The 17,094-nt window shown below is 49.7% G+C and overlaps 1 protein-coding gene across 1 annotated transcript in view; it reads left to right on the top strand.

The window, feature by feature from the left end:
* CACNG3 (calcium voltage-gated channel auxiliary subunit gamma 3) overlaps positions 1 to 16,831 on the top strand; it is a 65,637-nt gene extending 48,806 nt beyond the window's left edge. Inside the window, exons 2-4 of the mRNA XM_032769356.2 lie at positions 3,015 to 3,098; positions 8,400 to 8,540; positions 11,881 to 16,831. Of these exons, the coding sequence (XP_032625247.1) occupies positions 3,015 to 3,098; positions 8,400 to 8,540; positions 11,881 to 12,392 (737 nt within the window). The 3' untranslated portion in view covers positions 12,393 to 16,831. The remainder of the gene's footprint in view (positions 1 to 3,014; positions 3,099 to 8,399; positions 8,541 to 11,880) is intronic.
* Positions 16,832 to 17,094: the final 263 nt, after the last annotated feature.

The following is a 17,094-nucleotide window of genomic DNA, read 5'->3' as shown; positions in this document are numbered from 1 at the left end:
AAAATGAATAAACAGCCTTATCCAAAAAGAAATACAATTTAAAACATTCCAGCAACTACACACATGTAAATACAAAAACAATATAAAAACCTATATTGTCTTATACCTGTACTTACAACTGGGAAACAGAAGATTTTAAAGCCTGGAGATAGAGAGATCACTGTCAGAGCCGAGAGAGCACAGAGACGCAGACAAAAGACACACACCCAAAAATTCCCTCCCTCAGCTTTGAAAAATCCGGTTTCCTGATTGGTCCTCTGGTCAGGTGTTTGGTTCCCTTTGTTAACCCTTTACAGGTAAAAGAAACATTAACCTTTAGCTATCTGTTTATGACAGGCTGCTTTATCTTTTTTTTCTTTTCGCATCACCGCTTAGGGCGGCAGAAAAGCTGGAGCCGGCCCTGCATTTATACTGTGACTTTCAATATCCCAGCACAGGGGGCTGGACCAGTGTGTGGAGTGGAGGGTCTGAGAGCCATTGAACGAACTGCCTATGATGAAAACGACTTCAAGTCGGGGGTGCGGCAGCCCCCTCCCCAGCACCTCTAGTTTCAGCACCTATGTCCCAGCATGCTTTGCAGAATAATTACAGGAATTGCTTCCTTCTCAGGGGTGGGGGACACAGCCCACAGTGCTACCACCCAAGAGCGCAGGAAAGGGGTCCAACAGGCAGAGTGTGGTACCCAGCTAGACCCTGGCGCACATTTACTTAGAGTGCACCAGGTTGCAGCCCCTATACCGGCTCCTCACCAATATCCTGTTACGTTTCTGGCTGCACTTTTCCCCTCACCTCCTTCTCTGTGCACTTCCTATCCGTGGCCCCACAAAGTCCTGGGACCTCCTGGTCAACCTCCTCCTCGCCCTGGCTAAAATGGCCATCTATGCAACCATGGAGAGGAGGTTGGCCAACGGAGACTTCTGTGACTGTGGGGCTTGTTTCCGATTCTCTGTCCATTCATGCATCTGGGCAGAGTTTCTCCGGGCGGCGTCCACTGGCTCCCTTGACACCTTCAAGGAGCAGTGGGCACTGTCCGGGGTTCTCTGCTCGGTGTCCCCATCAGGATCCCTTCTTTTCACCCTCTGACCACACTCCTGTCCCTGTTCTTTTATTAGTTGTCCCCTGAAATCAATTGGGTTCTGAGGTCCTGTAGATCCTCCCCTTAGGCTGGGGATGGATCCTTAAGGAGTGGGCGGGCTTCTGCCCACCCAGGTCCTGGAAACCCAATAGGTACCCTTGCTGGTGCACAGAACATGATCACTCCGATTGCTGCTCGGGCTCAGGGGCTTGCTGAAGGGAAAGCAAATTTTCCCTGAAAGTCTCCGGTCCGAACCCAGCCTGGCTCAATAACAACTAGTTGCAGGTGATCACTGACAGCAAACGGTGGTAGCTTCCTGTAGCAAACAGGTCTTCCTCCCACCGGAGGAGTCGACATGTAATTTCAAAGAGCAACACATTCTGATGGTCAACTCCACCCATTCCAGGAGCCTTGGCAAACCATGGAGTCCTGGGGGTCTCCGCTGCCCCAACGTGACCCTGTGTGGGTATGGCTGCTGTGGAGGTGACGAAGGGGCAGCACTACGGCCAAGGATGCAAAGCTGGGAAGAGTTAAATCTGTCAGGCTTCCCTGCAGATGCAGCTAGGTCACAGGAGTGTCCCTGAAAATGACGGAGCAAAGTGAATTCACAGGAATCGAGCACAGTGCACCAAACCTCACCCAAGAGCAGAGATCTCCAGTGGGGAAGTGGAATGCCTCAGCTCTGACAACCTCCCCAAAGTACAAGGGAGGGGAGGGAAGGATTGGACGTCACACAACAAGTGGGGCAGCATTAGGCATAGGGGGCTGCAGCTGCGTGGGATGCCTGGTGTGAGCGTACCTGTGTGTCCTTTCCCAGTGCCAGCTCCTAGCTGCTCCAGTGTCCACGTTTGTGTCTGCGTCAGTGGGCGCTTGTGCAACACACAGAACTCTGGAAGCCCGTCAGAATGAGGGGCTGTTGGGTACTTTGTTCTCGGGGAGCACCCACAGAGGGGTGGGTGGAGCCAGGAATCTGCCAGCCTGTTGAGAGAGGGGTGGGAACGTGAGGAGAGTTAGGGTGCTCATGGTGCTGTGATGACAGATGGCAGATGCCACTTTTAACCTCCAGCTTTTTCTTGTGTGTGTGACTCCTGAGTGCCCATAATAAAGGGTTCAGAATAGGAGCAGATCCTACCCTGGTTAGTGCCAAGGCCCTGCCTGAGTGAAATGGAAATGCTGAGTGCTCCAGAAGTCAATTAACACACAACCTTTATTTGCTGGGAAGCTGAAGTTTACTGAGGCGCTCTCAGTGGGATGGAGTTCAGTGATGGGCAGTTTAGAGTTGCCAGCCCATGGCTCATACCTGGGCCGCACAGGGATGAGTGAGAGGCCAGAGGCCTGGGGTAAGGGATCTTTGTGCAAGGTTCCTGGGGCTTAATGAATCCTCTTCTAGAGATTCCAGTGCATGGAATTCCACTAGGGACTAGCCAGTATCACAACCCGGCCTACCTGCTCAGTGACTGTTCGTTAGCTGACCCACCGCTAGGCAGCGGGATGTCGTAACAGAGCGTGGACATGAATAAGGTGAAGATTTTCAAGACCACCAAGAGAGGTTGCTATTTGTAGCACAACAGACTGTGTTGCCTTGGGAAACAATCACAATCCCAACCCTGCCAGGGATTTCCGAGAGTTACTATCTCCTAGTGGCCAGAGCAGTGCAGCAATAGCCCCATGAGGAACCAGGGTAGCCTGCTCCATGGACAGAAGTAATTTTGCCTCCCAGGCCAAGCCCTACAGAGCCTAATTCCCTGGGTAGCTTGGCGGCTGGTGTTAAACCCAGAGGGAAGCCATCCAGATGGTAGTTGTGTGTAGTGGGGAGGTGGCTTTGTGGACTTTCCATTGCGCCTTCTCTTCCTCAGAGTGGGTCTCGAACCCTCCTTGAGCCATCTGGAGAGATCTTGACAATACCACTGATGCACCCATTGGGTTTGTGTTTCCTTAGGAACGTTCCGAGGAGTGTGTAAAAAAATCGATCATTTCCCAGAAGATGCGGATTATGAGCAAGACACGTCCGAGTACCTCCTACGTAAGTCTGTGCCTACACTCGGCCCATTGCGATTCTGCTTGTTACCTCCTGGCGTGTGCTCAGACCCTCGAGTGAGAGCAGCGGCTCTATCAATCTAGAGAGAGACTATATGAAATATTAATATCACTCTCCAAAATGGTGATTCCCTCCCTCAATTCTGGCCATTCCTTTCATTCTCATAATATACAGACACACACTGGCATCATCTGTGCCTCTACAGCTTGATGGAGCTGCCTGGGATGTCTATACCTGGCCAGGAGCTGTGCTTTCTGCTGCTTGAACCAACACCAACAGGTTCTTGCCATCTGATTATAGCAGCAGATCAGCAAAGGTCCTTCTACGGTTCATGGCCTCCTGACCAGAGTAAATGGCACTGTCATGGGGCAAGGCCAGATGGCTACAGTAAAGTACTGAGGAACAGGTGTGTTAGCCCCAGGCTAAACAAATCCCTAGTACTGTGGTAACCAAATGGCAGTTGCTCCAGGCTAATCAAGGCACCTGGGGCCAATTAAGATCTTTCTAGAAGGCAGTGGAGATAGCTACATTGATTAGAGCACCTACAGCCAATCAAGGCAGGCTAATCAGGGCACCTGGGCTTAAAAAGGAGCTCACTCCAGTCAGTACAAGCATTATCAGACACCAGGAGGAAGGTCCTGTGGTGAGGATAAAGAAGGTGTTTGGAGGAACCCACGGGGAAGTAGCTCAAGGAGTTGTAGCTGTCATGCAGCTGTTACAGGAGGCACTATAGACAGCTGCAATCCACAGGGCCCTGGGCTGGAACCCGGAGTAGAGGGTGGGCCCGGGTTCCCCCCGAACCTCCCAACTCCTGATCAGACACAGGAGAAGCTGACCCAGACTGTGGGTTCCACAAGAGGGGAAGATCACTGAGGTGAGCAAATCCGCCAATAAGCGCAGGACCCACCAAAGTAAAGGAGGAACTTTGTCACAGGCACCTTCTGTTTGTTGGTGTAATGATGACACATCTGATGAGCATCTTTCTCCTTTGTCCCCTTTCAGATCTGTCCTGCCCTTTCCCAGGCCCAGTCCTGTAAGATGCCCAGTATCCTCAGCTCCCGGGGAAGCCTGCAGCTGCTGCAGTGTCAGGAGCTAGGCCTTTGCAATTTTGCTGAGAGAGGATTTTTTTAGTACAGTGATTCCTCTCCTCCTTTGTGTCCTGCGTTTCTGCAGCCGGCTCTGGAAATTGTTGGCATTCAGTGAGGTGATGATCTGAAGCCTCTGGCGTGTCTTCTGCCAACAGCAGTCAATTGCAAGTAGATTGAATGAAAACAGACCTGGCAGACCTCCCAGGAACTGCAGAACCCTCCAGCTTTCTGGGGTGCCCTGGCTTTTCACCTGACCAGGAAATCTAGAAAATGAATGGGTGTTTATATGAAAGGGACCTAGTAGTGGAGGTGGGCCAGAGTCTGAGAGAAGGAGTCGTATCCCTTTTACACCTCCACAAATGTGTGTGCAAATAAACATGGAAACACAAATGTTCAAATGGACACTTATGCATTCAGCACAGATTGACACAGATTCACAGGTAGATACAGGGCCGGCTCTAGCCATTTCACCGCCCCAAGCACGGCGGCACGCCACGGGGGGCGCTCTGCCGCTTGCTGGTCCCGCGGCTCCGGTGAACCTCCCGCAGGCGTGCCTGTGGATGCCCCACTGGAGCCGCGGGACCAGCGGACCCTCCGCAGGCACGCCTGCAGGAGGTCCACCGGAGCTGCCAGCCGCCCTCCTGGCAACCGGCAGAGTGCCCCCCGCGGCATGCTGCCCCAAGCACGCTTGGCGCACTGGGGCCTGGAGCCAGCCCTGGGTAGATATGCACCCACATGTGCAAAGAAACATTGTATCTATGTGCACACACTACAAACGCACATGTTCATTCACACATGCATGCCAAACACCCACACACAAGCATGCATAATAGCACATATATACACACACACACCACAAATCTGCAAACATTTTCATTTTATCAGATTAACTTTTAACTCCCTCCCCCCTCCGCATTTCTTTTTAAAGAAGCCATTTTAAAAAAAAACCCAGAATTGCATTTTAATGGGGCGGCTCTATAATCCCTGGGTCTAATGGGGAGAAGAGAACCCCAAACCTGAGCACAGCCCATTAAATGCCTTTGCTTTAGCAGCAGATAGTAGTTTGCTGAATTAATTAATGCTGGCCATTTTGGAGGCCTAAACCGTTGAAGTCCAATTAAAAAAGGCAAAAGGGCCTGTTCTCTGTAACTGCCTGGGCTTAATGCCTCCAAAGCTGGCACTGAAATGGCTTAGCTGAAGAGGAAAGATTTTTTATGTAAAGCCCGAGCTCCTGGAGTCATGTTACTGTTTGAGAGTCTCAAGTTTCATTTTTTTTTAACGTAAATTTCTAGTCCCCATGTGGAGAAAAGCTGGAAAGCATGCCTGGAATACCCAGAGGGCAAATAAAAAGAACTCCAGATGTGTTATTTGGTAAAAGCTCTTGATTTCATTGCGGGGGAGGGGGATCTGATCCATGATTTTTGAATGCTTGGGGTTGGCAGTACTGCTAGTCTCAATGCTATCCCCAGTCTCATGAGAAGTGCTGTTTTTCCTAAAGCCCCAGCACCTGGAGTCATGTGACTATACCAGAATGTAAGCTTTCAGTTTAAAATAAAAGGTACATTTCTACCCCTGCTGACTGTGTGGGAAAAGCTGGAAAACCTGACCCCAAAAGGCTCAAAGCCCAGGAGGGAAATAAAAAGTGCCAGACTTCGTTCATTTTAAAATCTCATGGTTTTTAAGACAAATTCATGATTTGAGGGGCCTGACTCATCATTCTGAATAGTAGTCAGGGCTGGCACTGCTGGCTAATGGACTCCGAAGAAGGTCCTGAAGTTGCCAGTCTGCAGAGCTATTCTATGGGCAGAATTAAAGTCGGGGGTGGGGGCAGCACAGACAGAAGGTCTATGCAATAACTGGGGAAGGAATGGCCTGCGTTTGTCCCAGAGGGCAGTAGCTGGCCCTTTCAGTGTTGATGACCTTAGGCCCCAATCCAGCAGGTCTGAGCAGACCCACTGGCAGCACTGGGACTTTCATTATTATTATTAGAAACCTCATTAGAGACCCTGAGTTATGCTCTTCACCCTTTGTGCTGCTCAGGCCGTGAAAAGGGCCAGATTCTGCACATAAGCAGCCAGCAGGGAATTATCCTTGCAAAGGGGAACTCTCCTTTGGCATAAACCTGGTGGAGTCAGCACCTGCACCAACTGACCCCACCCGACTGTGGCAAAAGGAGTGTGTCCAGAGAAGGGTGAACTGGAGAAAAGTGACCCGCCACTGCTCTGAGGTCCCTTAGTGGCATAAGTTAGAGCAACTTCTAGGGTGCTCTAACTCACACCATGCTGGCACAGCATCAAGGAGTCATAACCAGCTCAATGCACTTTCAATCCTCCCAGCACCCAAGCATTTTACTGTACTGAGACCTTCTGGCTCCTGAGCATGTATGACTGAAATCAGTGGGAGTCAATAAGAAAAAAATCAAATGCACAAATACAAAATGGGGGAAAACTGGCTCGGTGGCAGGGCTGCAGAAAAGGCTCTGGCGGTTAGAGTGGATCACAAATTGAAGATGAGTCAACAATGTGATGTAGTTGTGAGAAAGGCTAATTGTCATAGCTTCCTGCTCAGATTTGACCTTAGCGTTCATAAAATGAGAAGCTAGCATGAACCCTCTAAGCTTAATTACTAGCTTAGATCTGATATCGCTGCCACCAGCCAAGGATTCCAGGGCTTGGCTCCCTCGGGTTTCCCAAAACCTTCTCTGGGGGACCCCAAGACTCAGAGGCCCTGAGTCTAACGCCAAAGGGAAAACAACCTCCTCCCCTTGTCTCCTCTTTACCTCATCCCCAGCTCCCTCTCCCTGGGTTATCCTGGATGACACTGTACTTAAACTCCTTGACTTTCAAAACAGAGAGGACAATTCACCTTAACCCCACCTCCTTCTTCCCCTGAGGCTGCACAGATTCACCCTCCGTAAATCTAACACAAAGAGAATTTCCCTTCCCTTCATTCCTTAGCCTACCCAGAGAAAACTCAAACAGGTCTTAAAAAGAAAGCTTTATATAAAAAGAAAGAAAAACACATAAACATAGTCTCGTGTATCAAGGTGACAATACAGGTGTCAATTGCTTAAAAGAAAAAAATGAATAAACAACCTTATTAAAAAAAGAAATACAATTTAAAACATTCCAGCAACTACACACATGTAAATACAAAAACAATATAAAAACCTAGATTGTCTTATACCTGTACTTACAACTGGGAAACAGAAGATTAGAAGCTTGAAGATAGAAAGATCCCTCTCATAGCCGAGAGACAGACAAAAGACACAGACCCAAACATTCTCTCCCTGAGCTTTTTTTAAAAATCCGGTTTCCTGATTGGTCCTCTTGTCAGGTGTTTGGTTCCCTTCGTTAACACTTTACAGGTAAAAGAAACATTAACCCTTAGCTATCTGTTTATGACACTAATAACACTCTGGGGTGTATTAACAGGAAGGTCATATATAAGACACAAGAGGTAATTATCCTGCTCTACTCAGCACTGGTGAGCCTCGGCTGCAATACTGTGTCCAATTTTGGGCACCCCATTTTAGGAAAGATGTGGACAAACTGAAGAGAGTCCAGGGGAGAGCAACAAAAATGATAAAAGGTTTGGAAAACCTGACTTATGAAGAAAGGTTAAAAAGAATGGGCATGTTTAGTCTTGCAAAAAGGGTTTGAGCAGGGACCTGACAACAGTCTTCAAATAGGTTAAGGCTGTTATGAAGAGGTGGGTGATCAAATGTTCTCCACCTCCACTGAAGGTAAAAAAAGAAATAATGGACTTAATCTGCAGCCAGGGAGACTGAGGTTAGATATTAGGAAAATCTTTGTAATAACAAGGATAGTTAAATACTGGAACAGGCTTCCAAGGGAGGTGGAATCCTCATCACTAGAGGTTTTTAAGAGAAGGTTGGACAAACACCTGTCAAGGATGATCTAGATTTACTTGGTCCTGCCTCGGCATGTGGAGAGGAGCTAGATGACCTCTCGAGGTCCCTTCCAGCCTGGTACTTCTCCAGCGTTATGATTCTTGCCATTGATTTTAATGGAAGCGGATCAGACCCTGCAGGTTTGAACCAGAGAGCCAGCCTTCCCATCACTAGCGTTCCGTCACTAGCGTCTGATTTGCCAAGGAGCTGCACATGTGTTTTCATAAGCTCTGTGAGACTGCGCGAATGATGATTGATGGAGCCCTTCTCCTCTCCCCTGGCTAGGTGCCGTGAGAGCATCCAGCATCTTCCCCATCCTGAGCGTGGCCTTGTTGTTCTTTGGGGGCCTGTGTGTGGCCGCCAGTGAATTCTACAAGAACAAACACAATGTGATTCTCAGCGCTGGGATCTTCTTTGTCTCTGCAGGTAAGTGCCCACTCGAGTCACAACTGCTCAGGATTTGCATGGCTCCAGCCTCCCAGGATTAGGGCCCCATCCTCCTGTGTGCTGCAGAGGCATCTGGTGAGATGCAGTCCCTACCCCAAGGACCTTAAACCCTAAGACAAGGCACAGGAACTGGGTGTTGCACACAAGCCAAGGAAGCGAGGTGGATGAGGGGGGCAGGAACAGGAGTGGGTGGTTGTGTAAATGCTGACAAGTTGCAGGGTAGAGGGAAGGCTATTTAAAGGCATAAATAAACCAGACACATTATTTCTGTCGTGTTTCCTGCTGGCCGTGCGCTTGGTCGAAGTTGGAGGGCAATTACAGAGGCCTTGTAGCAGAAGTGGGTCTTAGGGAGGGGTCTGAAGGAGGAGGAGATTGCTGCTTTACATATCTGTTTGGGAGGGCGTCCATGTGTAAGGGGTGGCCATGGAGACCGAACTCCCCTCTTGCCCCGAGGTCAGGGCTGGGTGTTCCTGTCTGGCCCTGCCTCTCTCTGTACACCCACGAAGCTCCTGGGAATTAAGGGCTAGGTACGCTCAGACCTCAGCAAGGTCATTGGCCCTCTATCCCCACGGCAAGTGCAGACTAAGTGTCACACCAACGTCACACCCATCCCCAAGCAGCCTCATACCGGAGTGCCTCTGCCCTGACAAGAAGCAGCCCCTCCTGGCGAGGTGGCCAGCAAGGGGGCTAATGAATGGGTTTTTCAGTGAGGTCACCATCAGATGTCATGCAGCGACCTTGGCTCACTACTGGCCTTGTCTGGATTTGAACCACTGACGCAGAGGTGAGAGACTCTGTGTCTCAATTCCCCTCATGTCCCTTATGGAAAAGTCTTAAAGCAGCTGGCAGAGATTAAACCAATAGAGTTCTTCCGCAATCAAATAGAAATTCCTCTCTACATTTATCACACTTAGCTGGGAAGGATCATCTCTTTGGGGCTGGTTTTTTAACCTGTCCATAGAGCTCTAGGACAGGCTTTAAAAACATACCCAAAGGATCCATCTCCCTGCAAGTCTCTCAGCTTTCAGGCTGGTTGGTACAACACAGGCCAAGCTTTCCACAGCAGTTAGCCCCCTCCCCCTACAGGGTACGTCTACACTGCAAAGAGAAACCCACAGCACTGAGTCCAAGAGTCCAAGTCAACAGATTCAGGCTCCTGCTGTGGGGCTGTATGTATGTGTTCCCACATGGGCTGGAATCTGCGCTCCGAGACACCTTCCCCCCTGGGCTCTGGCAGGCCCGAGTGGAAACGTGCACGCTGCTATTGTTAATCCTGCAGACCAAGCCCTGGAAGCCCAAGTCAGCTGAGCCAAGCGCTGAGACTCCGCACCCTAGGGCTTTCTTTGCAGAGTGGACATCCCCTCAAGTCAGATTTCCAAAGAACTCAGCTCTCAGTTAGGCACCAAAGTAGCCAGATTTTCAGAAGGGATCAGCATGCTGGGGGCTGAGCTTTGGGTCACCACAGGCGCTGCTGGGTGCTGAGCGCCCGCTGTGAATGCCAATGGCAAATGTGGGCGTTAGGCAGGTGGACAGTTGCAATCTTCAGAGGCAAACGAGGCTCTTTTGCACAGCATGTCCCTCTGGGATTACTCATTTCTGGGTGTGATGTTTCCCGACACTTTAGCTGATTATTTTATGACAATATCTTAGTCTCAAGGAAGTTTTGTTTTGTTTCTTCCCCAAGAGACACATCAGTTTCCTTCCTTTGGCTGACAAGAGCATGTGATGCAGATGAGAAACCAACCGACAGAACCAAATCGATTCATTAAGTAAATCCAAATGCAAGTGGTTGAGCCTCGCTTCAATCCCTGGCAGCACCACACCTGCTCTACTGTGGAGGCAACAATTGCTCAGCTCCCCTGTGAAACCTCCAGACTTACTAGAAATTAAAAGGACAGGAGTAACTATTGTTTCCTCCTTCCCCAACCTCCATGATCTTAGAGACCCAGAAGGCTGGAGGTTTGGTTCAGAAAAGTCCCTCAGTCCGTGCGCTTTTTATGCTGTTATCTGAACTCACTGAGGGCCAGAGAGGGCCTATGTGGCGCGCGCACATAGAGTTGCACCTCTCTGTGGTGACCTGCAGGAGGCACAATGCCGCCACAAGCCCCCAGCGTGCAGGGCTAGCAGTCCCTGCTCAGGGCAGCTCACTGGGGAAAAGGCTTCTTGTGCACCCCTGCACCCTGCTGTCTTGTGCAGGGCCTGGACCGTGGAGGTGCCTATGCTGCAGTCGGGAGCGTGCTTCCCAGCTCAGGAATGCAGACACGTTCTAGTTCGGCTTCAGCTAGCACATTAAATGTAGCCGCGTAGCCCAGGGCACCACACGTGGCACTTGGGCTAACCCCCCAAGTCTGTGCTACGGGGTTCAAGGCCGGTCCGTTCTCAGGCAGCCAGCCCAAGCCCCCACGTGTGCCACCTCCGGCTCTGCTGCTCGTTTCAGCGTGCTCGCTGGAGAAGAACTAGAGTGTCTGTCCACCCAAACTGGGGGACACTCTCCCAGGTGCAGTGTACACAGGCCCTGTGGCTGGCCCCTATTATGGAAAACAGGCTGAATGTTCCACTAGAAGGAACTCCTAGCAGCTTCCCAGGGTGCCCTGGCTTCCCCTCAGGGAGGCAGCCCCCACGGAGCAGACGTTGACTCTTAGGGTCTTAGCCAAAATTAAGAAATCCTGAGGTGCAGGAAAATAAACAAACACACACACCTGCCACCAGTCCCAGTCTTCTGGATTTGGGACAGGCCTGAGCCTGAACACCAGCGACCAGAAATAAAACATGAGGAGAGCACGGGAAGTCTCACAATCCCCTCCCTGCTCGGTATTTGTGGTGTTCATCCGCGTTGTGAAATGTACCAGCCCCACAGGAAGCCACCCTCCTTGGAAGACGGAATGAACAGGGCTTTTACCCAGGGCTGCCTGATGTCTGACTAGTGGTGGGCCCAGGGTGACAATTCCATTTTGTGACAATGTCTGAGGTTTCCAGACTTGTTTTCATTCTACCTCAGACGCTTTCACAAAACAGATTTGTGTTGAGACCTCCATTTCCGAAGAGTAACGGTCTGGCTGTGGTGTTGTCTCTCTCTCACCATCTTGTCAAGTGATCAAGGAGCCTGAACCTCAGAAACCTCCTGACGAAAACTTGTTAAAACTGCCACATCTCCACAAAACATTTTGGCTTTGACAGAAATGCACTTAGTTGAAAACGTTCTGAGCCTCTGACCTGCTCTGAATGGGTTAGAGATGTTCTATTAGCCCAGCGACTTATGCTACTTGTAAAGGCAGCCCATCCTTCCTTCTCTCTCTCTCTCTCTCTCTCTCTCTCTCAGGTCTCAGTAACATAATCGGGATTATAGTCTATATCTCTGCAAACGCTGGGGACCCGGGGCAAAGCGACTCCAAGAAGAGCTACTCGTACGGCTGGTCCTTTTACTTTGGCGCCTTGTCCTTCATCATTGCCGAGATCGTGGGGGTGATCGCTGTGCACATGTACATCGAGAAGCACCGCCAGATCCGCGCCAAGTCCCACTCTGAGCTCCTGAAGAAGTCGGCCTTTTCTCGCCTCCCCACCTACCGATACCGGTTCCGCAGGCGATCCAGCTCCCGCTCCACAGAGCCCAGGTCCAGGGATCTGTCTCCTGTCAGCAAAGGGTTCAGCACTATCCCCTCCACCGACATCTCCATGTTCACCCTCTCCAGGGATCCTTCCAAGGTGACCATGGGAACGCTGCTCAACTCGGAGCGGGATCACACTTTTTTACAGATCCATAACTCCATCCCCAAAGAGTTCAAGGAGTCATTGCACAACAACCCAGCCAACAGACGAACCACACCGGTCTGAGCCAGCTCCTCCCCACGCCACTTAGGCGCTGAGCCAGCCAGGGAAGTAGGGAGAGGCGTTTTGTCTGGCTGCATGACATGATCCTTGTGATGGTATTACCAGTGAAGCTCTGTTTTTAAAGAACAAACCTAAATGGCTTCCTGTCCCACCCCACCCTTTAAATGCCACTTGCCAGGCTAGGCCACTGTGTTTATGATTGAACTGTATTTGGGCCCCAGAATCCCACCCCTTTTCCTTCTGTGGTTGGAAAGGGACATCGCCTTTGCTGTGACTCACTGGGAGCAAGGCCCCTGAGGACTGGCAGGGTGGTTTCGAGTGGCCTCTGGGACAGTGACTTCTCAAAGTCACCTTTGTTCATGTTGATCATAACAATCACAGTGTTACCTTCGCTGTATGTCCCAATGGCAACATTGGACACAGCCTTGTTTGTGAGAACCATTAACCTGATAGTTACATTTATGCGAAATTGCCTAGAAGTTCAGGGTATGAAGCACTGAGTCGGCTCACGTACTGAGTGCTCATGTGGCTAAAACATTTTGCCTTGTTGTAATGGATGGAGTGTTTGGGTCTGGGTTTCTTTCTGGCATTTCGTGCATGCATTAAATAGCTTGGAATCCAATTTCTTCATGTTGGGTTGGAAGAAACATCCTTTCAGTAATTTTCTGTGGTTTTGGAAGGGCTTTTGGGGGTGTGTAGGGAGGCAGAGTGCATTCCATTCAGATCATGTAAATGGACTAAGAAGCAGATTCCCTCCAATGACTAGTAGCAACTAGACCGCATTTGATTACCCGCTGATGTTAAACTGAAAGAAATAGCTCCCTGAAATGAACACACACACGCACAAGTGACTGTGTGGGCACAGTTAAGGAGAGGATGTTTGGCCTAGTCTCATTTCAGAAGCTGGGTTTGCATCTGAGCCTCTGGCAGTGATCTGCGTGTCACTGGTGTATGAGTCTGTAATGGAGAATGTCTCAATTGACTGGGAGATTAAAGAGAAAAGTAAAAATAAAAGTTTGGCGAATCAGTTACTTGGCTAAATAAGCAACTCCCTCTCACGCTGCTATGAACAGCTGGGAAATCATGCAATGTGTCAAACAAAGCACTTTACAATACAGCCTCAAGCTTTCCTATCAGCACTCCGAAAGGTGCAGCAAAGAGAAAGCAAAGGTGCATGTGCTGGAATGCAGGAACACTGCTCAGCAGCAGGTAAATCAGCTTTACCATCCCAGGATGTGCACCCTCAGCTCTTCCAAGCTAAGCATGGTGCTAGGCCTGCTCAGCGCTTGGATGTGAGCCCACTGCAGCATGTGGTGGTGGGGAGCCAGGACTTATCAGCAGGTGGCTTCCTGTCTGGGCGCCGCTGTGCTGTTGCAGGTGCTGTACTTCGCACTAGGCTTAAATTGGAGGTGGTGACCATTGCTCATCAGTAAAGAACCCAAGGCAATTTTTGACAAGAGAGGGGATTTTAATCATGGCAACCTGGCCAAATTCCATCACATGCCGCCTCCTGACTTTCCCCTGCCGTTACAATTAAACTATCACATCCTGCTCTGCACTGTTCTGCAGTGTTCCATGCGCTGTTCAACAGCTGCCTTGTGCTGCCAAAGAGGTGGCTGCTTTTCAGGGATGGGTGTAACAAGCTCTGTACATACACAGTCTACAGTGTGCTCTGAGTGCCCTATGGGGCAGAAGCCACTATAGGGAAGTAAGATTTATTCTGAAGGAGTGAAGAACTGCACACTGAAGTATTTCATTAGCAAAGCCCCGTCAGGCATAGCTTCTGAGCATTTGTTCCTGGCTCCTCTCAGTGGCTGAAGAAGTGCTGTACACGAAATAGATACGCTGCTTTGGCATGGCTGCTTCTGTGCAGCTATGCTTGTGTGACACCGATCGTGCCTGCACTCTGTGCACTGCTGGAAGTGTAGACACAGCCTGAGGATCTCAAAGGGCACCTCAAGCATTAACTGTAAAATCCCCCCAGCTCCTTGTGGGACAGGTATCTTCCACTGAGGCATCGGGAGGGTAGCGACTTGCCCAAGGTCACTCAGCAAGTCAGTAGCACAGCTGGGCAGGGAACCCCTGTGGTGACCACTGGACTCACTGCTGTGGAGACTCAGGAAAGCAACTGCCAAAAAGCAACAGTGTGAGGACCTGTTTAGACCAGGAGTCTCCTCAGCCCAGCATTGCTGCCTCTTGTGCTGAATGCCTGTCACCTGCTCCTCCCGCTCCAGCTTTGGGGCATTTAGTCAGGATACAGGTAGTGAACACCTTCCCCCCACCCATCCCTGCCCCAGCAAGCAACCCCCCCATCTGCCCACCACAGAAATATATGTAGGGTCAATCACTGCACACAAGTCTGCTTCTTTAACCGAAAGTGGCCAAATGCAGAGTCTGAAGTGCCAGGACACACCCGGCCGCTGCTCTCGCTGTTCTGGCCTGTCTGGATTCCTCCGTCTCCAGGTCATGGTCCCCTGGCAGCAGAGGCCACGGTGCCCATGCTTGCTCGTTCCTTCTGGTGGCAGAAGGAATGCCTCAATTTTCACTGCTGGGGAACTCAGCCACTGAGCAATGTCCATTTACCTGCCAAGGACGATGCATGGCAGAGGACCAATTGCAGCTGTGCGGGTTTCCTTTTGCTTTATAGCATGGACATAAATGTATGCTGCAAAAAAAGTGTGGCTCCTTGCCTCTGATGGTCTGGCCCTAGGTGTCAGCATGCAGATGCTTTACCCAGCCTGAACAACTGCAAAGCAGAACTGGAACAGGGCATTGCCTGCTCTAAGGTCAGGCCAAAATGACATTTTTTCTAAAAGGTGCCAAGTCAGGATGACCCTGGGACATCCAGTCTGTCTGGGAGCAGGGTAGGGGACTGAATACCCCCAGGCACTCCTGGCTTGGTTCCTTTGCAGAGGAAATGCCATGTTTGTATGCAATTGCAAAATCAGCAGGGACCAATTTTCCTGGCTTCACTTTATCTGCTGCATTTGACACATTGCTGGGCTTAGAAGTCAGAATTAGAGAGGGCCTCCTCTGAGCTGCCTTTGAAGGGAAGTGCTGGCTGCCTGCACAATGTGACAGCTACAGGAAGGCAGGACTGGCCAAAAAAAAAGTTTAGTCGTTAAATGTCAGGGCATGTGTATGCAGCCAGAGAATGGGTTTGAAATGATCAGCCACCTTGTCTCGCTGAAGCAGAGATCTTCTGATGGAAGCAGTTTCCAAGCAGTTGGCCTCACAATTTGTCATGTCACTTAATTGAAATCTCATTTAACCTTTTGACAAGCACGACGGGCCTGCTGGAGAGACTTTGTCTGGCGGTGGAGGGGAGGGGTCTATAGGGCTTGATTAGGCAGCCCAGAGATCGTGGATTACAGACGGAATATGTGCCAATAGCATTTTGGGGTGTATTAACAGGAGGGTCATGTGTAAGACACAGGAGGCAATTGTCCGGTGCTGCTCAGCGCTGGAGTTCTGTGTCCATATCTGGGCGCCACATTTTAGGTGAGATGTGGACAAATTCGAAAGAGTCCAGAGGAAAGCAACAATAATGAGAAAAGGTTTAGAAAACCTGCGTTGTGAGGAAAGTTCAAAAAAACTGGCCATGTTTAGTCTTGAGCAAAGAAGACTGAGTTGGGGACCTGACAGCAGTTGTCAAATATCTTAAGGGCTGTTCTAGAGAGGACAGCTATCAATTGTTCTCCATGTCCACTGAGAGTAGGACAAGTAATGGGTTTAATCTGCAGCAAGCGGGAGTTAGGTTAGCTACTAGAAAAAACTTCTAATTACCAAGCCAGGTAAGCTTTGGAATAGGCTTCCAAGGGAGCTTGTAAAATCCCCGTCATTGGAGGATTTTTAAGAACAGGTTGGACAAACACCTGTCAGGGATGGTCTAGGCTGACTTGGTCCTGCCTCAGCACCAGGGGCTGGACCTGATAATGTCTTGAGTTCCCTTCCAGCCCTACAGTTCTATTATTCTATTAATCAGAGATAACGTGGAGAAAGAGGAACTGTTCCATTTACTTTCCTGCGTTGTTAACAGTAGAACATTGGTTTTCAACCTTTTTTCATTTGCAGACCCCTAGAAAATTCTGAATCAAGGTGCAGACTCCTTTGGAAATCTTAGACACAATCTGAGGACCCCCTCCGGGGGCTGCGGACCACAGGAAAATGGATCTGATATGATGTCTGGCTTGCTTGTCCTTTGTAATCTCTGTCAGTACCTCACAGCCAAATTAAGAATGTGCATTTACAGGACACTCTCTCTCTTGCATACTCCCAGTCTAGCTGGAAATAAAAGGCCAGATCCCCAGCATTGTCCTCCCTCTGCTGAAGTCAATGTACACCAGCAACTGACGTTATTGTCTAAAGGCTAAACCCTTTTCCTAGTCCAGGGGTAGGCAACCTATGGTAAGCTGATTTTCGGTGGCACTCACACTGCCTGGGTCCTGGCCACTGGTCCAAGGGGCTCTGCATTTTAATTTAATTTAAATGAAGCTTCTTAAACATTTTAAAAACCTTATTTACTTTTCATACAACAATAGTTTAGTTATATATTATAGACTTATAGAAAGAGACCTTCTAAAAACGTTAAAATGTATTACTGGCACGTGAAACCTTAAATTAGAGTGACTAAATGAAGACTCAGCACAGCACTTCTGAAAAGTTACTGATCCCTGTCCTAGACTAACCACAGCCCCTTCTCATT

This window comes from Chelonoidis abingdonii, chromosome 9 (assembly GCF_003597395.2).
Source record: "Chelonoidis abingdonii isolate Lonesome George chromosome 9, CheloAbing_2.0, whole genome shotgun sequence".
Classification (NCBI taxonomy): domain Eukaryota; kingdom Metazoa; phylum Chordata; order Testudines; family Testudinidae; genus Chelonoidis; species Chelonoidis abingdonii.
The sequence above is the reverse complement of the archived record's forward strand: the minus strand, read 5'-3'. Positions and strand labels throughout refer to the sequence as shown.